Source organism: Barbus barbus, assembly GCF_936440315.1.
Source record: "Barbus barbus genome assembly, chromosome: 26".
Classification (NCBI taxonomy): Eukaryota; Metazoa; Chordata; class Actinopteri; order Cypriniformes; family Cyprinidae; genus Barbus; species Barbus barbus.
This window is the reverse complement of record NC_136754.1, coordinates 1,741,302-1,767,404: the sequence shown is the minus strand read 5'-3', so window position 1 is coordinate 1,767,404 and position 26,103 is coordinate 1,741,302. Positions and strand designations below refer to the sequence as shown.

General features: G+C 36.0%; 1 protein-coding gene across 1 annotated transcript; it reads left to right on the top strand.

Moving 5' to 3' along the window:
* The first annotated feature begins 1,254 nt into the window (after nt 1–1,254).
* On the top strand, nt 1,255–24,977 carry LOC306846594 (uncharacterized protein). Its single transcript, XM_079380062.1, has 4 exons — nt 1,255–1,448; nt 2,133–2,530; nt 18,531–18,822; nt 23,093–24,977. Exons 3-4 carry the CDS (start codon nt 18,558–18,560, stop codon nt 23,545–23,547), a joined length of 720 nt encoding a protein of 239 aa, XP_079236188.1. The 5' UTR covers nt 1,255–1,448; nt 2,133–2,530; nt 18,531–18,557; the 3' UTR covers nt 23,548–24,977.
* The last annotated feature ends 1,126 nt before the right edge of the window (nt 24,978–26,103 follow it).

The window sequence follows — 26,103 nt, the reverse complement described above, 5'->3', positions numbered from 1 at the left end:
AGTCAAGTGCAAGTCAAATAAAACATCTCAAATATTCTCATCGCAATTCAATTTGTTTCTTAGAGCACAAACCACAACACATTTCACAGACAAGTTAGCCTGAATACTCCCAAGTCAAAGGTGACGGGCCAGAAAAACTCAAGGCACGCGTACCTGCATTAACACGCAGAAAGGTAACCGATGAACACAAGCATGATTTTATTTTGTTGTTTATTTTAAAAATGAAGTCATTCGCAAACGCATGCCAAACTACATCCCGCGGTAATCCTTTAGCGTCGTGCAGCAGGTTTAAAACAGTTATGAGCTGCAGGCTAAGCACTCAAAAAGTGTGACGAAAAGCATTGAGCATCCATTGACCTAAAGGTGCAGTTCGGTCTCCATTTCTTGAGGCAATGAATATAAGAAATTCAGCCACAAGATGATAAAAGATGCATGTGTACTTGCATCTGAATGTGCATGTCTGCATAAGTTATTTATAAATAATAAATATCAACATCAATCACCAATATATATATATATATATCTACACACACACACACACATTATATATACATTTGCTATTGCTAATGCAATCCGTCTTTACTCACAGGAATAAACTGCTTTGATGACAAATTTGAGATATTTACAGTGAGTATTTAAAAAGGTAGATGCTATTTAGATTCCATACAAATAGTGGTAGCTACCATTTGCACCAAGTACAGACAGCCTCTTGTTTACATCAAGTGCAAATAGTGACAGAGTGTAAACATAAGTAAAAAGTAAAAGTAATAAACATTTCTCATAGCTGCTTGTTCCTGCCTTCAGAGAGCAGCTTGCCTTTTTGCATCTCTTGCAATGCACCCACAACAGACAAAAGTGTCATTCTGCATGTAAGTGAATAATTGATTAATTAAAAAAAATATATATATATATTTTTACATTAATTAGCTATATTAAAGTATCTTAAATAAAAAAACTAAATATCTTGCATAATTGACAGTTAAATTAATTTAAAGCCAGTGATAGACAGACTGAGTGACAGAGTTAAGTGAAGCTTGTCTGGCAGGATAAGTGTGAATTATATGGATTGTCCCACATTACAGGTGTCAAGCATGTGGTGTGCAGTAGGTGTTTAAAGCCCTGGTGTTCCCTGGTTTTGAGCATCCTCAGGCCCCGTCCAGCGAGAGAGGGGAGATCCAAGACTCTGCCGCGACTGATTAGTCTACGGTAATCCGACCCATCCAGTGATCAGCGTGCTGGTAGAGGAGGAGTCTCACACACAAGGAGGAGAAAGACTGACAGGGACCAAGGGGAGTTCTCCATGCGCACACCCCTAAAAACATACACACGCAAACTCCTGCTCTCACACATCGCTTTACACACAGGCAGGGGTCTTACGCATGAAGGATTTTGCATGAGAGGACACCAAACCAGGATCTGGACAGCCTGTAAGCTTCACATGGCACATGGTAAGTCTGGAAGCGCTGAAGGAACAAGCTTAGACGGTTTAAGTACCTTATAAACAGATCGCGGTGAGGTTTGTCTCAAAATTATATTTAATTTGGACTGACAGTCAGTCAGTAAATATACGGTTTTATGGAGTTATGGTGTAGATTATAATGTTGAAAATCTGACAAATGTGAAAATTAATTTCAAGAGCTTGTCGCATTTAGTCTTAAATTTGGTTCCGGTCTACATTGGTCTAAACCCTACATGAGGGTGAAGATCTGGAACGAATTAAGAGCCTTAAAGGTTTCCTAAAATTTGTTGGCTTCACTTAACAGCTCTGTTGCAAAACCATAGTGAGCCGCTGTGCTGTCTACATAGGCATCCTAACTGAGAGGAACCTCATAAGGGATTGATTTGAAACGCATCTGCATTGGGACTAACTCTAGAAATAACTTTCTTCATGGGAGACTTGGCTCACCATTGATTTTTAAGAAGTCTGCATGTTTACAAGCTAACACTATGATACTCTACCGAACTGGGAAAAATTTCAATCGGATTCAGTACAGATATGGGAGAAGCCTTAAATTGCTAGTTTTTGCACATCCACCTGCTTCCCTACTAAGGATTAAATAATGCTAATTTATGCTGCTGTTTTTAATCAAGTGCACAAAGTTCATTCTGTCAATTTGGATTGTGTGTTTCAGATCTGGAATCCTAAAAACGGAGAGAAACCACCTGAACACAAAGTACAGGCTCATTTCCAAATTGATTTACATTGCAAAGTCGCAATTGACTCGTCTCGGACTTGCGTAACCAACTATGTCAAAGGATGAGAAAATTCCGAGCCCACCTCCAGAGTGGCTGGAAGAAATTTTAATGTAAACATATAGCGGAAAAGCCTGGAGGAGAAGTCATCATGAGAAGGAATCTCTAGGACACTGGTAGAGTACTTAATAACCAACCCGCAGAAGGCTCTCGCCGTCGACTCATTACATGGATATACGGTGTGGTGCCTCCATGAGGGATTTGCCCTCCCCTCCTGTTGCCTGAGGTCAACCCAACACAACGCCACCTTGATAAGTCTGGCTTAGCTGGCCACTTGGTAAGGACACATCTTCTTTTGTTAGCATAAGCTGCTACTTACAGCCGGGGTGTTAAACACTGCAGAGCGCCACAGATTCAGGAAGCGCCACTGTGCCAGAGTGCATAGATCATGATCAGTAAACAGGTTGTAACATTAACTGAATGAAGATGCTGAAGTTTTCCGCACTTGGGGAAGCCGTACCACCTCAGAGATCACCAAGATATCCGTATTTGTCTCTTTACAAGAAAGTTTGATCTTATATTGTTTTATCAGATGCATTAGACACAAAAGGAAAATCCCCATTTGGTGTTTTTTACATTAGACCACAAAGTCCCCTAGGAGAACCTTTGATTCCTGTCCTAGACCTTCAGGCCATCATACATCACTTACAGTCCATTTGAGTTCAACAAGCTTGACAAAGTCTTTTTTAACCCATACTTTTGCAAAGCAGATCCCTGTCGGGCCAGATATAGAGGTATTTGTAATGTAAACCAGGTCAGAGGAGTTTCCAAAGAAAATCTGTTGGTATTCAGGAACTCCCTTTGGGTTAATCCGCATTTACTCTTGTGACAAAATCTACTGCATCTCAAATATGCACTAGTAGAGATTCTTATTGAAGACTGTAATTTCATACATTTAGAAAGGCTGATACATGGCAGCTGACCCGTAGAGATGACCTGATCATACTTGTCAATGGGATCTGGTGCATTTTGAGGTGCCAAAGGCATGGCAGGTTAAGCTTATATTCACTTGAGCCTTTCAACTCCCGTAACCTGGGATTCAATCGGGCTTAGTTTGCAAGCCTGACGAAGGTCTGCCCTGTAAAATCGATGCTGTCGCCCACACTCTTTATTGACACTTTATTTTCCTTTTTTTTGATATTGTGCAGTGCTTTGACACAATTTGCATTGTAAAAAGCGCTATATAAGTAAAGGTGACTTGACTTGACTTGACTCTTTCCCCTCGACCTCAGAGGGAACTCTCGAAATCAGCTTGCAGGTGCAGGGTGATCCATTCGAAATGCGACCCTGAGCTTTAACACATTTCATTTTGATCCCCGCGCATTTTTCCAGACAGAAGATCTTGGATGGGTGCGTTTGTTTTCTCTGCCTGTCCTGCTCCGACATGCTCAGAGCAAGCTGCATTCAAGTGTGCCAGTCGCTAATCATCAGGACGTTTAAAATGCCATCACGCACAACAGCACCAGGGTTTTATTTGAGTGCGATCTGCTCTTCGGCACGCAGAACTGTCTGGATTGAGGCGAACTTCGGCATTGGCTTGCGAAAGCAAACATTCGTGGCATTCAATCCAGACTGTAAAATTCCACGATGCAACTGATTTACGGTTTACAGATTTGCCCATCCATTCGTAATATCTGATAACACAGCTGTTGCCAAACAAAAACAACAACTCTGGAAGTTCTAAATCATGCATACTTGATTAAAACAAGGTTGAATACATTGCGGTTTTGCATGCATTAATCAGGATGGGATATGCAAAGGTCACGTCCTTTTCGGCTATTGATCACTAGAGCGACGCACATGTGCATATCTCTCCATTGTGCATCTGGGCTTTTATTCCTGTCAGATGTTCCAGTCTTTCCCTACACGAGGGTGAATACATAACCGGGGTGAAAGATGGCAGGAAATGCACTCGCAGCGTTCACACAGAGCGGGCGAAATGACCGCTCTAACCTTGGGAAGCTTGGTTATATGATGATATCAAATTCCTGCCGCAGTAAATCCTCAGTGGACCCACAAATTAAACCTCAGAACTAAACTGTTGACTAGCCCCACTCATAAACTCCATAGGACTGAATGCCTGTCAGTCACAAACTTCTGCATATGCCCTGTCTTTTGTGTTTGTTTAGTAAATAAAATTGGATATACTACATCTGTATGAAGATATTCACCCTCATGTCATTCCAACTTCCAATTTGGGGTACAAACAACATTTGAGCCCATAGAATCTCATTGAACAGACTTTTTTAGCATCTCTTGTGTTCATATATGAGGGTGAGTAGATTTTTGGGTGAACTTGGTCTTGTCCCCACATTTTATTTAATATAAATCTACTACACTGAATTATCCAGACTTTCCTCTCAAAGTCAGCATAGAAGATGCAAAGATGGTCTTAAAGATGCAAATCAGCACCAATAGTTTCTTAACATGGATAGTTCACTTAAAAGTGAAAATATTCACTCAAGTTTTTCCAAACTCATTTAAAATTTTCTTCTGCTGATCGGAAAAGATGATATTTTAAAGTTGGGGTAAAACAACATTGGACTGAATTGAATTATACTGACATTTTTTGAAAATTTATTTTGTGTTCATACAGGTTTGGAAAGATATTTTTGGTGAACTGTTGTATAAATCCACACTGATTTCTGCTGACTTTCCTCTCCAAATCTGCACAGAAAATGAAAAAAAAAAAAAAAAAAAGTCTTGAAGATAGAGAACAGGGCAGAATATTGGCATGCACATAGTACCCTTTTGTATCACAGAATATAATCAAAGTCTATGCCAACAACAGAGGGATAAAACACTTGAAAGGGAGTTGAAATGCTTTTAAATTACACTGCTTGTAAATGAAATTGGCAAAAGGCCCAAAAATAAAAACAAGGTAAAATGTTGGACAGAAGAGGAGTACAGTTTATCCTTGTGTAGCAGATCCAACTCTGTCCATAAGAGACATCAAACTGAGGACAACAGGTCAGGTTCAAACCACCTCCATTTATTGGCTCTGGAAGAACATATGGGACATAATATTCGTTGCCCTAACCTCCTCCCACATTATACACAATATTGACTGAGAAAAGTGAGAAGAAAACATATGCATCTTGCCTCGCCAGAATCAATTTTCCCAATCTGAGCTGACGTATTTTAACAGTTACTTATGTTAAGAATTATATACATTAAAGCACATAAAAAGATGCTACCATAAATATATTTAATGAGAAATTAAGAAATTAAAATAACTGGTTAAATATTCGTCCCTCAATTGCTATCTCTGCACATACCAATAATAATGATGTTTATGAATAATATTTGTATGAACCAAATATTCCCTCATAGCAGTCGTACATATTCACATTGTACTCTGTAGAACCACCAAACCAGTGCACGAGTTGGATGTAAAGCAATAGAATGTATTACAGAAGAGACGGTGACTTGACACTTAAATGGGACACTTCATCAGAGGAATATCCATAGTTAACCTTTTCCCACATTATACGCTGTGCTAGTTATTTGGCTCCACGTGTGTCCAGTAAAAGTCACAAGGTAACAATACAAAAAATCACACATGTATATTTTACTTGGAACATATTCAGTTTAATATTTAATAAACTTGAAACATACTGATATTAACTGGGAAGAGTGAGAAGAAAATGTGCATCCAGCCTCATCAGCGTCTAATTTTGTGGTCTGAGCTAATGTAACTCCTGCATTCTCCAAAGTCACTGATAAGTTTCACAACACATTAGATGAATGTGATTCAAACCCACATCACCGGCATAAGCACCTTGGCACAATGTTCTGAAGCATGTTCTGAAGAATTATTTTCCTGCTGACGCATCTGTCAGGGTTGTGCAAAATGTATGAGTGTGAATTTAAACTGGCCAAAACAAACAGGAAATTGAATGGGATGGAATTTGAAAAAAACTGAAATTTGATACTTTAGATATGAAATCAAGTCTCAGCTCTCAAATTTTTTAATTTTCTTTTAGAAATTCATCCAATAAATACCGTTTTGTGGCTTATTAATTTGTCGTGACAGATCCTCAGTTCAAGCAGCACGTGAACCGATCATCCCTTTCTCTTTACTAGTTATAGCACAAAATAAACATGAATGAACATCGGAAGGTATCTAGTCCACCAACGTTATTCTACTCTCCTGTCTGGGGTGCGATTCCCAAAAGCAAGCATGGTCGCAAGTTCCATCGTTGCCAATAGATTTAAATGAAACTAACGACAATAGTTAGCTAACAATGGTTTTGGGAAACGCACTCCTGATTTGTTTTGTCAGATAAAGTGGTTATTATGATTGGTCAGATCGCCTGTCAATCAAGCTCCTGGCGAAGGGTCAATTGGAATCACATGCAATTCTAATTATGCAATGAGGGTAATGCACTCTGTGAAATTAACAGTTTCTCTACCATAGAAGACAAACATTTTAACAGGTAGCAAATATCTACGGCCTATAAACCTATTTTAAACCTTTTTAAAACTTTCAAACAAGGCTTTTTAAAGCCTACATTTAAATTTATCATGATAAACTTTGCTGTTTTAGTTCAAACTCACATGAACTCTCCTGAATGGCGCACGATCTTTACACTGTCAAACGAAAGCATGTCGCTAACGCAGAATGTTTCAGACTCTTCAGATACAGATATATGCATCGTTCAGCGTAACGTATCGAAGTGTTAGTTCCAGGGTTATGGTCCGATTTTACACTCGTCCGCAGGTTCAGTACGTGACAGCTGTTGTATTTCAGACATAGCATCCACACATGGACTGGCTGACCTCCAAATACACAAACTAAATGCTAAATGGTGTCTTTCACAGCTGTCGACTAACACTTCCAGTAAACATGCACTTTCTAAGAGCAGATGCTCAGAGCCTTTGTCAGTGTTTATAGCATATTTTGAAATTGAGCCCGAATGTGTACAACATTTAGGGTCAGCAGATGATAGGACATATTGGCATAATAACTGATAACTTAGCATGCTAACTGCTCCTCTGTTTAAATACGCATTCAGAAATTAAATACACAGAGACGAGCAAACTGCTTAAACAATAGATGTTGAAATAGTTGATTATGCAGTCTAGTTATGTAACCACTGGCAGATTTGTAAGTGACCCACTTCAACTTCACATACGGAAGCTCGTATAAAGTATCTGGACACTTTTAGACGTAATTAGTCAGATGTAAAAATGTCTTCATGTCATTGCATTAGATCATAACATATCAAACGCGGCAGGATCTTTTCTTGAAACAAAATCTTTCTTTTTTCATTTTCAAAGGCTCAGTGTGTTTGAATCAGATGGTGTTTTGGTGATTTTTAGGTGAAGAGAATCACATTAACTCTCAACATCATCAAGTAACCATAAACTTTTTAATACTACATTTATGATTTTGTCAAATGTGTTTTGTACACCTTTCTTTACAGTAAATGACGCACACTTTGACATTTTATCTAATGCAATAGCATTCAGACATCGTCAAACACACTGAATCTAATGGGGTTGAGAGCGGAGATGTGACAAGTTTGATTGAAGATTTTAGATTTATTTATATTTGACTGAGATCTTTATATCAGACACGGCCGAGAATGAGCAGTCTAGAGATAAAGTCGCACTCAGAATTGTTATATATAGATGAGCTACTAATACCAAAACTTTTATTAGCCCACAAAGAACCTTTAAATAAACTTCAGCCTAGCACACATGCACTGAAAAAATGGTGTAGGATTTACTTAGAAACCACTTTCATTCAATCAATATTGCTAATAAATTTCACAAGTAATTATAAAGAAACGCTAAGTAGGACTTTGAATTAAACATTAAATTTTGAAGTAGAAAAATTATACAAATGAAAAAATAAATTTCACGAATAATTACAAAAAAGGTAACACACTGAATTAAATGTGAAATTTGAAAGTAGAAAATTTAAAATAGTATTAAATACTAAAACATACTCCTGTAATCTGTTTACGACTAATATATATATATATATATATATATATATATATATATATATATATATATTATTTTTATTTTTTATTTTTTTACAGTGTATAAAATAAATCAAAATACATAATGAATATAAACATTATATATATACAAATGAAAATATATTATTATTATATTAAATATTTTATGTTTTTATGCATTATATTGTTTATTTGTCCCTGGTTAGGCTTTTAATATGGACCTAAAAATATAACCAAAAAAAAATAAAAAATCACAGTAAATAAGTAACTAAATAAATAAATAAATAAATAAATATTAAACAATGCTATAAAGACAAGTCTCTCAGAGTAAATCCATACTCATTAAGTGTACTGTTTACAGAGACTGTCTGTCTCTGTGTGTGTGTGTGTGTGTGTGTGTGTGTGAGAGAATCCAACGAATGAGGCGACAGTGAGATTAGCCTGGCCGGCTGCTTCCACACCCCGCGAGCCAATCCCAGGTGTTAGCCCACGTGACGCTAGATAAAGCAGGCCGTATTAGTGCTAATCCCAGCCTGATCTTTGGAGTGCGTTCCTGCCCCCCTTCTGCCACCCAGCCGCCACCTATCTGCCCTGTGATGGACCCGAGCGGTGCGAGGCCTTCACCCAAACGGCTGAAGTGACCAAAGCCTTACGTGCCTGTGCTTTTCAATGAAGAGAGTAAAGTAGGTGTCACGCTTCATTGGAATTTATCATGTATTAAGTGGCTTCACCTTTCACCCTACAGGCTAGTTTATGGCTCTGAGTTCTTGAACTGCAATGTTTAGCTGATGATTTATGGAGCCTGGAGCCTGATTATTTGATATATGAGAGAGACAGGACTGAAAATGAGAAAGATTTGATTACTGTAAAATTAATCACAGGGTTCTTACAGTCATGCCAAATGTAAGGTAATTGGAAAGGCCTGGACATGTCTGATAAAAAAAAAAAAAGATTATTGGAGTATATGTTTTAAAATAAAATACTGTTTCAGAATTTCAAACTTCAAAATTTAAATTAAATTAATTCACAGTGTTACTTGCCATTTCTTTCAACTGTTGTTGAAATCTATTAGCAATTTCTGAGTGAAATTGTGAAATTGATCTTACTATAATTTTAAAGTCATCTAAAACATCTCCCCAGCTTACAAAAATGTTCTAAGAAAGTTTTGCTAACATTCCCATTAAGTTATAAAAAACATTTCTAAATGTTCTAAATGTGGAAGTCGTGGCCTAATGGTTAGAGAGTCGGACTCGTAATCGAAAGGTTGCGGGTTCGAGTCTCCGGCCGGCAGGGATTGTAGGTGGGGGGAGTGAATGTCCAGCGCTCTCTCCACCCTCAATACCACGACTGAGTTGCCCTTGAACAAGGCACCGAACCCCCAACTGCTCCCCGGGCGCCGCAGCATAAATGGCTGCCCACTGCTCCGGGTGTGTGTTCACGGTGTGTGTGTGTGTGTGTGTGTGTGTGGATTTGTTCACTACTCACTGCTGTGTGTGTGCACTTGGATGGGTTAAACGCAGAGCACCAATTTCGAGTATGGGTCACCATACTTGACAATACGTCACGACTTAAAAAAAAAAAAAAAACATTCAAAACGCATAGTTTTTTCAATTTAAGTTTTAAAAACGTTTGTTTTCTTATTTATACAAACATTAGCAAAAACATTAAGGGAACGTTCCATTTTGAAAATATTTTGGGAGCGTATTATTTGAATGTTTTCAGAAATGTCTGAAACTAGTTAGTAGTAATTAACACAACATTAGACGTTCATCTTCATCCAAATTAAAACGTTTCCAAAAAAAAAAAAATTTAAAGCATTTAAATGATGTTGAAGTTAAAGATTTTTGTGCTAACATTTTGTGAATGTTATTAGTCTTTAAACAAACATTCTATTATTGTTACTGGCAGAATGTTTGTTCATAACATAGCCAGAACATTCTGAGAATGATTCCTGTTAGCTAAACTTTTGAAATAATCTTCAAAAACAACTTGATCAAAAATAACAGTGATGGAAAAAAGTGGTGGAAATTCAAACGATGTTGCCAAATATGTTTTAGATAGCAAGAATTCAAGTTTCAGTACATTTACTGGAAATTAAGCATGAGTGACAAACTACCAGTTTCCTGAGTTCTGGAAAGTTTCTTATTTGAATTCGAACAGGGAAAACATGAGATCTTTCCTGATAGAAACTTGCTCAGGAAACAGTTAGTTTGTCACACTATATGTTTTCAAATCATTTGCAATTGTCAGTAGAAACCTTTAGACACACATGCAGTCATATAAATTACAGCTGGGTGTGTTAAAGTTGACAACAGCAAATGTGAGTCTATGGGTGGGCGGTACGAGCAAAACCTCATATCACAGCATGCATGATATCATATGACGCCAACAATATAAATCACAACATTGCTTTTGGTGGTAACACTACACATAATGGTTTATGTATTAAATAACCATCTGGCAGGCTATTTCTGTATACAGTGAATTAAATATATTACCATTTTATTTTGGTTTGTGTCCATGCAGATCCAAAATATCAGATTATTTACAACAAATGAACAATATAAAGTCTGATATCATTGCAAAACAGCTTCACGTTGTGAAAAACTTTAGTTTAAAACAAGAGTCAAATGTGACCCTGGACCACAAAACCAGTCTTAAGTGTCAATTTTTCGAAATTGAGATTTATAAATCATCTGAAAGCTGAATAAATGGTTATGGTAAATGGTATGGTTTGTTAGGATCGGACAATATTTGGCCGAGATACAACAATTTGAAAATCTGGAAAATGAGGGTGCAAAAAAAAAATTGAAATACTGAGAAAATCTCCTTTAAAGTTGTCCAAATGAAGTTCTTAGCAATGCATATTACTAATCAAAATTTTTTTGGTATATTTACAGTAGGACATTTACAAAATATCTTCATGGAACATGATGTTATGGTATGTTATCTTAATGATTTTTGGCATAAAAGAAAAATCAATAATTTTGACCCACACAATGTATTTTTGGCTATTGCTACAAATATAGCCCAGAGACTTAAGACTGCTCTTGTGCTCCAGGGTCACATATTATTTAATAGACAGCTCTGAATCTAAATTCTGATTGGATGAGCCAAAGTTGAATTTTATACTAATGCATTAAGTTGTCTGACATCAAATGTGTGGGGTCTAGGGGTGTGTGATATATATCATCTGCGATAATATCGTAATTGTTGTTTTAAAGATGTGTGATTTGATATTATCGAATATTTTGCAAAAAACATTCAAAACACCCCTACAGTGCATGCATACATTACATGAAGTCTAGACTATTGCCCGTACACATTTACAGTGTGTTCTTTCACTGCATGATTCAATCTATTAAAATGCATTCAGAATGATCACAAATTCAAGACAGGGGGGAGAAAATGTATAGATTTTACCACTTCATATCAATTTCACACGAAGAGTGCAGTTTTTCTCCAAATATTACCATGATTACAAATGTGATATTGATTTTTTACAACAGTTCAATAAAGAAGTTAATTAAGAGACTTACATTTTAAACACCACATTTCCTGTTTTTGCGCAATTTCACCAACAAAAATAATTCCAAACACAGCCACAGTGCTGTTTTGTGTCTCTGAGCAAATGACGGTGTTTCGTTCCTGAAGGAATCAACCGTTTAAATGATTTGGTTCAATCGCAATGACTCACTTATTAACAGTCACGTGCTGCCACCTACTGGCGGTTTTAATTTCACATTCAAAGTATCTTTTATTATTTAAATCATTTCAAATATCAGTATTCAACATTTTGTGTTTAATATATCAAAACATTATTTATGCATTTGTAATTGCAGGTTAAATGCATTCATGTCTTGCATTAAACTGTGTAAATACATCTAAATGCCGCTTCAGACGCAACTTCTGTGTTGATGTCATTTGCTTGGTAACAGCCCAAATGTCTTCTAATTGACTGATTAAATGTAAGAATTTGACTCAAAAGATAAATGGACACTTTTAGAAAAAATGGCTTTATAAAGGTAAAAATGCCCATAAAATATAAAAATCAGTTTAAACTTCTTGGAAAAGATTCATTTCTATCAGTGTGAACTGACCACCACAGAATATGAAGAATATCAAAAACTTTAGGAGTCAGCTGTCCACGGCAGTGCTTAAGATACCAGCACAATAACACACTCAGCAAAATATCCTCTAATTATCGTTATCGATAAAATCACAGAAAATATCCGGATATTATTTTTTGTCAATACGCTCTAAAAACAATTGGTGCTATATAGCACTAAAAGTGGATCTTGGATCGTAATCATAGGGGAACCACTTTTGGTGCTGTATAGCACCATATCTTCAAAGGTGCTATACAGCATCTTTGTCAAATGGTGCTATGTAGAACCATAAGAGGTGCCATATTGCACTGTATTTCTTCAACAAAAAGGGTGCTAAACAGCACCAACAGTGGTTCTTTGGCTCATAAAGAACCTTTAAAGGAGCTTTGTACGGCAGTGGTGCTATATAGCACCTTAAATCACGCCAAAGAACCACTGAAGAACCATACAGGAGCTTAACAGGTTCTGTATATGGTAGCGGTGCCAAAGAACCACTGAAGAACCATACAGGAGCTTAACAGGTTCTGTATATGGTAGCGGTGCCAAAGAACCACTGAAGAACCATACAGGAGCTTAACAGGTTCTGTATATGGTAGCGGTGCCAAAGAACCACTGAAGAACCATACAGGAGCTTAACAGGTTCTGTATATGGTAGCGGTGCCAAAGAACCGGTGAAGAACCACTGAAGCACCAAGATTTGGTGTAAAAGTGCTTCCCCTATGATTACGAGCCAAAGAACCACTTTTAGTGCTATATTTTTTAGAGTGTATCGCACACCCCTAATGGGGTCAGAAAGATTTTTTTTTAAAGAAATAAATACGTTTATTCAACAAGAATGCATTAAATTGATTTTTTTTTTAAATGACAGTAATGATTTTTATAATGTTACAAAATATTTATTTTTCAAATAAATGCTGTTCTTTTGAACTTTCTATGCAAAGAATCCTGAAAAATAAAATGTATCACAGTTTCCACAAAAATATGAAGCAGCACAACTGTTCTCAATGTTGATAATACTCTTGAGCAGCAAATCAGAATGATTTCTGAAGGATCATGTGACACTGAAGACTGGAGTAATTATGCTGAAAATTCAGCTTTATATCACTGTAATAAATTACATTTTACAATATATTCACATATAAAAGTTATTTTAAGTTCTAATAATATTTCATTGTATTGTCAGCCTCTTTTCTAGTATGTACCTATTCCTATATGACACCATAAGAACCATTATGCAATGCACATTAATATTCCTTATGCAACAAAAGCATGAGGCTGACAGGACAGGCATAAATATCATCTGTGATCTCCAAATGACAAAGGTTTGTTTTTTCTGGAATTGTATTCTGTTATACTGTAATCAATCTGATTATATCAGAGCACTGCGATGGCATAATTTATCAGATTACACAGACACGCACTTCTCAGAAACTATAAAGTGTAACATTTCAGCATGTGAATTCTTGTTAGACTATCAGTCTTCGCCAGCTACAGATAAGAGATAAGATGTGAAGTTCCTGATGTTGTGATAGATGAAAAGAAACAGACATTTACTCTCTTCCAGAGAAAAAGTTCATTTGTTTTCTTAACCCTTTCTGACAGGCCTTTTGAATGCATTTCCCATTCAATTCTAACAGGGTTTAGCCTTTACATGGTTTGCTAGTCTTTTGCAGCACCTGATTGGACTGTACACGCTGAATTATTTTACAGTGTGGTAAATAAAATAAAGATTTAACAATAAAATAGTATTTCTACTTACTTTGTCTTTTTACTTACAAATTTCATGTTTAATTCAACGTGTCACTTGCCGTTTCTTTGTAAATATTTATGACATGAGTGAAAATAGTACATCCTACACCAAAATAGTTTTAAAGATGAATCATCAACATTTTTGGTCCGTTTTTCTGGAGGGAAAAAATAAAGCGTGTGAATGGCCTCAAAACATAATACACATGGAATAAATGCAATGCATCTCTTTTTTTTCCTGTCATGGATTCATTATAAATGCATGAAGAAACTATTTACAATTCAAAAGTAAACCAGAATAAGTTTACTGTTCTTGATGAAAAATTCTGAATTGTGACATTTTTGGCTGCTTTATAATAAATTGCCTTTATTTCAGCTGGAAGTACCTGCTAAAGGAGCAAATATGTTGCATGCAGTCTCTGAAATAAGGATTATATTACATCACTAATGTTTTACAATCAGTCAGATCACAGCTGTTTAAAATAGATGATGAGGTAACGCTTAATGTACAACAATGACATCATAACATAATTCATCAGACATACTGCAGTTAACGTCAGACTCAATAATCAGCATGAAGCATGTCTCAAATGTAATTGTCCATTGCGTTCATAATGGTCTGTGTAAATAAAGTTAATTAGCAGAACACCACTGATGGTAACGATTCGCCTCAACAGGCCAATTCATCAAACGGCCATCTCTGAAAACTCTAATTGCTGTTTGATTATTTGTACTGCAACTAAAGGGTGATTAAAGCAGAAAGGCGAATAACCGTTAGCGGTAATACATGCCGTATGAATCTGAAGACAGTTTATTGGTACAGAAGTGTTCTGTTGTATATTGTAACACACCCTGGATTTCAAAATACACAAATCTCATGAGACCAAACAAGAACGTATGCAGGTCATAATTCAGACATTTTGATTGAAGTAAATGAAGCCTATTTAGAGGACCATAAAGATTCTTTTATAGCACTGACAGTGTTTTCATGAGAGTTTGGGAAGAAATAGGACATGTTTTCATGACATTCATAATGAATAGATAATAATGATTATCTATTCATTATCATCTGTTGGATGTTTGGAGCGTTTAGAAGTGCCAGATCTATATTTGGTCAAGTGAAGAAAGTGATGAGAGTGATAATGTCATTTCCAAAATACACAGCGAACAAGATAAAGAGACCAGAACACAACAAAAATGACTAAATGCTTTCCAACAGCATGAGAAGTTCGTCGAGACACTGAATTCCAGACTTATTAAAAAAAATAATAAAGGCATTCATTTTGCTATTAAAAACAATAATAGCTTGTGTTTACTCTTATTTAGACAGACCTCTTTCTATACATGGAGAGTAATGCCACATGATACACTCTAGCAGGGTAACTATCACAAAGGCATGCCTATTTCATCTAAATTAAAAAAATAGATCTTTTTTACCATAACTTGAAACTTGAGATATTAAGATTTATCGCATTGTGACATTATTTCTGACAAATAATCACATTCTCCCACCAAACTGTTATTGTATATCCCGATGTTTTACTATTATAACTACTTGTTATTTTTAATGATTATTCTCAATAGATTCCCATGCAGTAAAAATAAATAAATATATATATATATATATATATATATATATATATATATATATATATATATATATATATATATACACACACACACACACATTTTTATATAAATACAAATTATACAATACATAGAAATTACATATTTAATTTTTTCCAATAAATAAAAAAATAAAAATGGCCAAAAAAATACTGCATTCAGTATTACAATATGGTGAAAGATTTTTACATTTTTAATTTTTAACTATTAAATATGGGGTGAAATGCATTTAGCCTAATTTTCATTAAAAAGGTCACAATGAAAAACTGCCTTAAATATAATCTTTATCTTGTTCATTTTACGTATTTGTTTCAGGGTGCGTATAAACCAGACATGAACCACTCCTCTCCTTTAAAAAGATAAAAATAAAAATCTATTAATTAAAATCTATTCATTGGGACATTTTGAGCCATGGCAATTTAACTGAATTCAAACTAGCCTCAGACAACCCATTAACTCTTTAGACGAGGGCCAAAAATCAAACTTCATTGAGTGATGCGGGCCAAAAGTAACTTGCATTATTCCAGACTAAATACATGAAAATCTACATTTAATGATGAAAAGAAATTCACTTATGTCTACATTTCAATGCAAAATACATGGGTTATATGCACTGGTTAAATATATGGCTTACAAGCACTGGTTTGAGCATCTCAACTTTAGACCAACATGAACTGACAGCCCGATCCACATTGACCCAGCAAGACCACCATACATACAGTCAGTCTGGCAAAACACTTCCAGCATATACTGTCTGGATTTGTCCTTAAATGTTATGTTTCTCATCTGTGGAAGAGTTTTCCACCTTCCTCTCTTACTCTGGAGAAAACCTACCTAGTGATAGCAACGAAAACAAAGACTTTTAAGCAAAAAAAAAAGAAAAAGAACGCTCAACTGCTAAAACAACACAGCATTGGAAAGAGATTCCTCAACAGGGAAAGAATTAAGTCTTTTGAGAGGATTAAAGAAAAATATGTGTGTACATGCAGGCATAGATATATGCTCCATAGACCTGTGTTTAGCTGGACAAACAAAAGACAACGGATAGATTTGGCAGGGGACGTTATACCAGCAGGCCCACATAGAAGGTTTGAAGAAAGCACTTTAGATTTCCCGAAAACTGGAACGCCCATCAGCCTCACCACCCATAACGTATTTGGTTATTAAATATTTTGGTCGAGAGAAAGTGTCGTAACTACAGTAAAGTTCTCTTTTCACCATACACTCTTAAAAATAATGCCATAGGAGATCCACTTTTGGTTCCCCAAAGAACCTTTCAGTTTTTCTTTATTTTAAAATCTAAAGAAACTTTTGTGGAACGGAAAGATTCCAGGTTCTTCATGGAACTATAAATGCCAATAAAATCCTTTATTTTTAAGTAAAATGCAACAAAATAAATCTAGATTCATCTCAAACCATCTAGGTAATTTCAGCAACTGATGGAGGTCTGTTTACCCTCAGAAATCTGCTCACATTGAATGGATCATCTCTGCAAACAAAGATTCCCCCTCAGGAAAAGTAGCACTAATTGTATAGACTTGCTTGCGTATAATAATGCCGGGTCCCCACCCAGGTGGATGTTCTGAAGGACACACCTTCATGAAGATCAGGACTCAATTGAAGAAGGAGACAATTTGTAGAAAAGATCATGACCTGAAAGAACGAACCTTTCTATTCATCCTGCACAAATGATAATAACTAATGTATCAACACAGACAGTATTATATTGTATTATAGTATACTTAGGGTTTATTTTAAAAAACACATTTTATGCCAAGTATGTTGCTTAAAGCAAAAGTACAACACACTAAATGTTTAATCCCTAGTGCATACTTAAGTCTTAAAATACTAGTTCACCCCCCCAAAAATGTCATTTTTTGTCATTATCACGTGGATTAGGATTTATACCGTCAAGTTTTTGAAAGAAAAATTTAAAAATTTTAGTAGTGCTTTAGATGCATCAAGTCAGCTGCCAAACGCAGATTTTAAAGTGATTTAAACAACAAAGCAAAAGAGATTTGAGCACTATTGCTTGACTTACATTTAGGCATGTGCAATATTAAAATTCTGGCTGATACACTGTAAACATGATTTTCTAAATAAAATATTATTATTGGAGTATGCTTTATAAGATTCATACTTCAAAATTTCACATTTCATTCAGTTTGGTATTTCTCTGTCATTTTGACATTTGCAAGCTATTTCTGAATGAAAATTGTTTTATTAATATAAACATTTCAAAATCAAAAATAGAACACTAAAAACTAAAATCAAATATTAAATAGTAAAGTGACTTTAGACATCACAGCATTATAATGAACAGTATGAAAAGATTTAATTGATATTAAAATTAGATTTGCTAACTTTAAATGCATATTTGAAGATTGCTGCAAAGTGAAGGAAAATGAGCATAAGCTATTAAACGTCCAACTCAGACCCATAGAAAATAGACTTATCCTGTTCAATTTCAGTGTGTTCCTCACTTAAGTTATCTTATGACTACAGCACACAAGTGATATGTGTATGCCGCATTTTTATACTGCTTTTTGCCCTTTTTAGCCATATAAATCATCCACTTTTGTTGCATGGGATATTCTACCATAAAAGACAGAATGACAAGATAACAAACTGTAATTTGTGTGCAAACTATTCATGAATTTTTCCACTATTCCTCAGTAACATTTTTATAGTTCACTTAAAGCTTTCAATAAATCGGAAAAAAGCCACATTTTTCAAAAAATTGATACAAATCTCAGCAAGCCGGTCTGAGCTTAACCAAACATCGATGAGTTGTCTAATGGGTATGTTTTGACGTGTTTTTCAGAGTTTCAATGTTCCACGCTGCTCTAAGATGAGGGTATGGAAAGAGGTCACCCTCGCCTTCATCCTGTTTGGTGCCTCGTTTTTTCTCCTGCTTATGAAAACCTCATCACCTGTTGGGTGTTCCTACCCAAAGACCTTCGGGATTTCATCAGACCCTTCCTCAAAGCCACTGGCCACAGCACTTGAATCGCCACCATCATCCTCATCTTCACTCTCATCGACCTCAGCGAGGAAGCCAGCGCAGCGCAGAGCGGTCAGAGCCACCGAGGACATGGGCTATCTTCTCTCAGAATGTAAGAGAAACCTTTTTTTGGTTTTCCCTTAGCGACAGTGCCAGACGTGGATTAGGTTGCGATAACGGAAGGGTTTAATATGTCATTCTACAGTCGCCGTCGTGTTTATACTTCAAGCCTCTGCAGCCAGTCACATAACTCCTCATTTAACATCCGGTTCACAGTTACCACACAAGCAGCGTCTGTCAGCTCACCTGATATTTAAGACAAGACCGCCCAGGTGATCAGAGTAGAACATTTAGCTAGTAGATATAATTCAAGTTCAAACAAGCTTTGTCATTCTGCAATATGTGGAGACATACAAGGGAATGAAATGTTGTGCCTCACAGGAGATACATATAGACAGACATATAATCCTGTAAAACAAATGTATACATATAACCTTTATAAATTTACTAGTGCTGTCAAACGATTAATCGCATCAAAAAAAAGTTTTTGTTTACATAATATGTGTACTGTGTATATTTATTATGTATATGTAAATACACACACATGCATGTATATATTTCAGAAAAATATGTTATGTTTATATATGATATAATTTATGAATATAAATATATGCATGTAAATATTTTCAAAATATATGCTGTATGTGTGTCTTTATATATGCATAATAAATACCCACAGCACACACACATATATTATATAAACAAAACTTTTATTTTGGATGCGATTAATCACAATTAATCGTTTGACAGCACTAAAATGTACATTTATAAACCTATTCACAGAGTAATCCAACTAGACACGAAAAAAACTCAACTTTGGACGCACTTGTATTCACAAAAGAAACATCACGTAGTGTCATACTTGCCCAATTGATTGATTACATGAAGAATTGCAAACATTCTTCGGCATTAAAGGTTTCTTAATGGTACATTTAAATGTGCAAAGGATGCGTCTAATTAAATATGCACTCATTTGCATTGATAGCCAGAACAAATCTGAACACTGGATAAAGACAGAAATTGTTTCACTTTGTTGACATATTAGAGTCAAAGTTTTTTACAGAGGAGATTCTGGAATTCTCTTTCACATAATTCACAAATACGGTCAACAGATGGTTTTAGGAAAGCAGCGTTGTATAAATATGGTGCAAAGTATATATGAACAAATCTCTCTGTAAAAACCTCAGAATATAGATAGGAATAAAACTGTAAAGTTTTATCTATATAAGTGCTACAGAAGCAGAGAATATACTACTTATAGTTTAAATATATAGACACAAACAGATAATAAAATAAACAATGTAAAATAAAATTCCTATAATACAATAAACAATGAAACATCTCAAAACTGAAAAGTGAATGAAAAAATGTTTTTTCCTTTGGTGTCTTGCCTTAAACTCATAAGGTACACTGGACGATTTGTTGATGTGCTGAAAGTTTAGTTTGAACTAAATTTAGTTTATGATCGTCAACAAAATGTTTCGTCAACGATATTTTTCACACCTTCTCTTCAACCCCTTCATACACTACACTGAAACGGCTGCATACACAGTGTCTACTCGCATGCAAAAGCAATTTTCTTAAACAAACCCGGACTGACTCGTAAAGACTGCAAAGAAAAGCAGACCTATTCTCATCTTACATATAGAGCAGTGTTTCCCAACCTGGTACAGTCTCCCTTAGCTGACACCCAACTTGGTGTCAAAATGTGCACTTTTAGGTAGAGCAGGGCCAGGGCTGGAGTAGAAAAAGTTCAGTGCAAAAATGCTCTAAAGCCATCTTAAAGATGGACATAATCCTACTTTATAACTCTGATCATTACAACGGTTTAAAGTGAGCGACTGAATCCTTAACAGAAGGTGCAGGTTAAGCCCTAGAGTTGACATGCATTTACTTCCATCAAAATGTATTAGGTATGTTTACATTCACAAATTTGTGCAATTGCATTTAGTTGCACAGCCTTAACCTAGACAGAATTAAACGAAGAGCACATGGAAACCTGAAGCTGAATTTTCCCACTTTTCAGATGCGTCTCCAGAAAATAAGATTTAAGCAATTTCACGTGTCGCCTTTCAAACTGTGCTTGCCAAGACATTAAAGTCTCAATCAAAGTCACATATCTCAAGACCAAGCCATATTGAACATTTCAAATGTCTAACTATAAGGCCCAAACATACTGCCTATCCACATTAATTTTACAGTTCTAGAGACCACAGTGAAGGTAGACGCCATAAACATCTAATTAGACACAGATGAAAATGAAAGAAATGTACAAAAATATAAAATCCAGGGCTCAACGATATAGATTTGTTTTTTTTTCTGGAAACCCACACATTTGCTGGAAAAGAATGATATATGATGCTTTAACACATTCTTACTGAATGCTTTCAAGTTATATTTAACCACATGTGTGTTAGCCAGCTAGATTAACAACATTACCTTTGTGGCCAATCAGCAGAATTAAAACAATGCAGAATACAATGAGTTTGCAAGACATTAAAATGGGTTTACAATATCAGTGAATATAACATGTTGACTCAAAACACGTACACTGCCCTCCAAAAGTTTGGAAACGACCTAGAAAAGTGGGTTTTTTGGCATGAATCCTTTTTAATTTGTGATAATTTTGCACTGATAAGGGACAACACAAACTACGACAACATATTATATTACATAAACAGTTCATACATTCATCAAAATATCCACCATTAGAGGGCTGCATTGGGTTTTGGCTCCCGCGGGACCCAACGCAAATCTCAGCAGTAGCAGTAGCAGTAGGCTACTTTTAAAAACTGAGGTGCTGCTATTTGTGCTTTTGTTTTAACGGTTAATGTTTTAAAACGCTAATAAAAAAATACCCAATGTTTTTGACAGGTGTGGTGCTTTGGTTTAGCATTACTTCATCTTATTTAAACGCAATTATGTTTAAAGCCTGCTATTCTGGATGTTAAGTTGAAGCAATATTTGAGTATTTGTGTTGCCAACATTTTTTACAAGCTCTGAGAGAAAGTCCACAGGAGCGGGCGGGGGTGGACACAAACATTGGGGGCGTGGGTGGGATTGGAATACGCAGGTTCCTAAGGAGCGGGAGGTCCTAATCAGAAATTCAGCGGGAGCAGGCGGGTGCGGGTTTAAGAAAACAGTCCCGCGCAGGGCTCTAGCAGCTATTACAGCTCTGCTTAATATAGGCATCCGAGTTGTCCGTTTATTCAAACATTGACTTGATATATTAATATATTATATAATACATTAATCTTTTAAAAACCTGGGCCAAGTTTAAACCAGTCATCACAGCTGGCAAAGGGGCATGTCTGACTTTGACATGTATATATTGCCATTATTATGTAATCAAAATGAAAATGATTATTGCTGGTCTTCAATGATAATGTCAAGTTACTTAATGTATTTGCACCAAAAAATTATAAGGATTTATGCTGATATCATCCAAAACCATTTGTTTCGAATTAAATATGCTTTCCACCCTCAATAAGGTATTGTATTTCAACAATTGTTTTATTTGTGTCTACTTTTACTTCTAAGGAAAACATCTAATACAGAATTGATACTTAAAGCAAATATTAAGGTCTGAAACACATACAAGTATGTGAATGCCTAAATGTGTCAGACTAACGTAATGCAAGTGAGTGTTCCCACAAGAATTACTATATAAGCACAGTCTTCTACAGCGAGCCATTCAGATCAATACCATCATGACAGAGAAATACTTTGACGAAAATCTGTTGAGCTTCAGATCCAGAAGATTTTTAGCATTTGAGTTGCTTTTCCCATGTTTTGAGTCAAATCAGACCTCAGACCTCAAACAAGAACGTAATTCAATGTATTTTCTTAAAAAAAAAAAAAAAAGGATGCGAGTTCCATATTCTTAACAAGCAACTGCTGTAATTCTTACACGGCAAATTGTCCGACCCAGAGTGGCTTCAAAATTCACATCTGAAGCCTGATTGTGCATAATTTATGTTGTAGAACAAAATGCTAAAGTAACATTAACAGCGGACCTTATTTTTACTCGTAAATCCAAAACCAAAACCACAGAAACTCTGGAGGGAACCCATGCTCAATTAGCCTGGCTTTGGTTTAATGACATTCAATCGCTCTGTGAGAACTGAGGTTTGTTACCGGCACAGTAACACAAACAAAGGTTAAGTATGTTTAATGGTGCATTAGTAAAATGTTTGGAAAGCATACACATTTGCATACTTGTGTAAAGTACGTTTCTGGCCTGAGAACAGTTAAGTCTCCTGAATTACGAAAGAGCAACCTCTAAGCATTAACCTTCTCCTCTGGTGTTTTTCTTCTTCTAGTCTCGTACCTCTTCCAAAGCTTCACCGAGGGCGAGCTGAAGAAGGTGATCGCGACCCTGGTGGACCGGAAGGAGAGGAGGATCAGAACCGAGACGGGACGGCGAACCAAACGAGCGCGGAAGGGCCCAAAGCCGTGCTCTCTACATGAGATTGAGCTCACAGTGAGCGAGCTCGGGCTCGGGTACGAGAGCGACGAGACGGTGCGTTTCAGGTACTGCAGTGGAAAGTGCATCCATGAACGACGCAACTATGACTTTGTAATGGAGCACATGCAGTTAAATAATGGCTCCAGTGAGAAAGGCCGGCGAGAGCGGGACAACGGAAAAAAAGACAAGGCGCGCTACACCCCGTGTTGTCGCCCTACGAAGTTTGAGAAGAAAATGTCTTTCTTTGACAACAAGGACAGATTCTACACCATCCAGAACGTCTCTGCGAGAGCGTGTGGTTGCGTATGACATTCCACTAACAGTGGAAACTACAGGGAGAATGTCTATACATTACGATGGCAACAGAGAACGTTTCAACATTCCGTGGTAACCATAGGAACTTTGGAAAAGGCAGAAACCATGGAACTATTCAAGGACGTAGAGCAAATTGAAATTCTGAAAAAGATGCTGAGAGGGACCCAAAATGCCACCATGGAAAGAGTGAAAGCTACAGAAAAGTGATATGCAAAAGACAACTTCTGAATTGTCTAAAGCCTTGGCAACTATGGGATAAAGTTTTGTTTCTGCCTTTTCAGTGGTTACTGGCACTTCTGATTAGCACAGGGCACTGGACTTTAACCAAAGGTGGATCGCTGGTTTAATTCGATGGGACTAAAAGCTGGCGGGAGACTCCTTTTGCCTTCCACTGGAAACTTCTGCAGAAGAACAAGTACAGATATAGTAGTATTTAACCAAAGATATAAATATATATTAATGGTAGAGGGCTACAGTGACAACTGTATGCTGCTCGCTTTTGTTACGAATCGGAATACTGAAGTATGAAGTGCAACGCAGCTGTGAAAACTACCTCATTTCTTTCTTCGTTTCTTTTTTGTTTGTTTTCTTAGAAGAATGTACATGCAATGAATCTTATTCTACCACACCCACTTCCTGGGATTACACTAGTCAGAAATATGAATTAGGAGGTATACGTGTAGAGAAATGCTTCTCGACCAAAAGTCTCCTAGGATGGATATTACCTAAAACAACACTCACGGTCACTTGAAACGTATATGCACACTACATCAAACCTCTGAATTTGACCTTAAAGCCTTGCCAAAGCATGTCTGATCAAATCCAAACTTCTCCTGTCCTTGAAACAATTTATACCCATATATTTACGTTTCAAATAGGAACAGGCAATCCAATTCCAAGGGCCAATAGGGAAAAGTATAGCTTAAAAAGTTTTCCCAAAGGTGTCGTCCCTCAAAGATCTTAAAAGTTCATTTTTCTCACGGTCACGTTCATGTTTACATTCTTTTAGACAATGATATTTGAGATACATTGTCTTTTGGAAAGTAATTCCAGGTTTAGTCCTTCTCAACAGCAAATATATTATCCTTGAACACATTTATGGACAAGTAATTGCAACCTTTATTTATGCAGATGGCATATTTTACTGTTAGAAATAAACAGTTCATCAAGTTCATAAATTCATAAAATTCTTGATTCTTTAGATCAAAGTATTGGTTTTGGGGTTCTAAAGCAACAGTAAATTGGATTAAATCTCATAAAAACTGTCAAGAAGATGGGTAATTTCATTTTAGAATCAAATGAAAGGCATGAAAATATATACTTCACAAAGAAAAATGTCTGTTTTTAAAAAAGGAAAGTTTTTATTTTTAAATTTTGGCCTTGTTCGTGGCAATTCATTGCACTCATTCTCACTACAGTAATGCAAAAAAAAATGAAAAAATAAATATTTAAATTGTAAACTTTGTACAGGCAATAATTTATATTGATTTAAAAAATAATAAATAATGTACTGAAGTATATACATATATGGCAGAAATGTTACCTGGGCAAATTTTCCCATATGCAATTTTCTAAAGCCAAACAGGTACTTAAATTGTGCATTTTAAATGGTTTTCCTATGACATCAGGCTGTAAAACCCGTTGAACCTTTATTTTTAAGAGTGCACATGCTTCACCCTTCCATAGTTATGTTATCTTTTCTGGACTAAATTAGTTACTGGACTAATTACAGCGCATGAAATCTGTCATAAACGCAATTAAGCGATCATTGTATGTGGGAAGATGAACTGCTGAAGAGACTAATGGTGGAGTTGTAAGCAGTTCTAAGCTGTTCAGACGTACAGGATTAAGCGTTAAGTTTAGCCTTGGCCTTTCACAAACATGCTGTAAAAGTGAAGCCAGTCTTTTTACTGCTACATTCCAGTTTAATTCCTATATATATTACACCGTCCGTATTTCATGTAAGTCAGAAACACAAAAGGACAAATCTGGTTTATACACAAAGCGTGCTGAACAATCTGATATTGCTGGATTTGGTCTGAATCAAATGAGCCACAATCCCCAAACTGGTTCATAGATTATTACGATAATCTACAACTACGTTTCTTATATTCGTTCAAGTAACTTCTTCATTCTTTGCTGTTCTTTCTCACTGAAAAAAACTGTGGCCTAATTGAATAACTCTGATGTAATTAAGGACAAAACTACAAATGAGATTGGAGTCACGCCAGGATCCGTCAAGTTCTAAACACGTCTTTCCTTCAAAGCTAATGGAATTACTGTAAAAACAAGGCAACAGCTAATGGAGCATGCAGTCGTTTTACTCGGTTCAATTACATTTCAATTCAGGTGGAAAATTTGTTTTGTCATTTATGTATTTGAATTGTAAATTAAAATGCAATGTACCTTCAGAATGAAAATGGGACTACCCTGATCTTGCCACACACCGTCAAACCCAGTGCAAGGAATTACTCAAGTTTAAACAATCAGTACATCCTGCCCTGTGGAAATACCAGCAGTAGACAAGACAACATGTCTTCAATTTGTTTT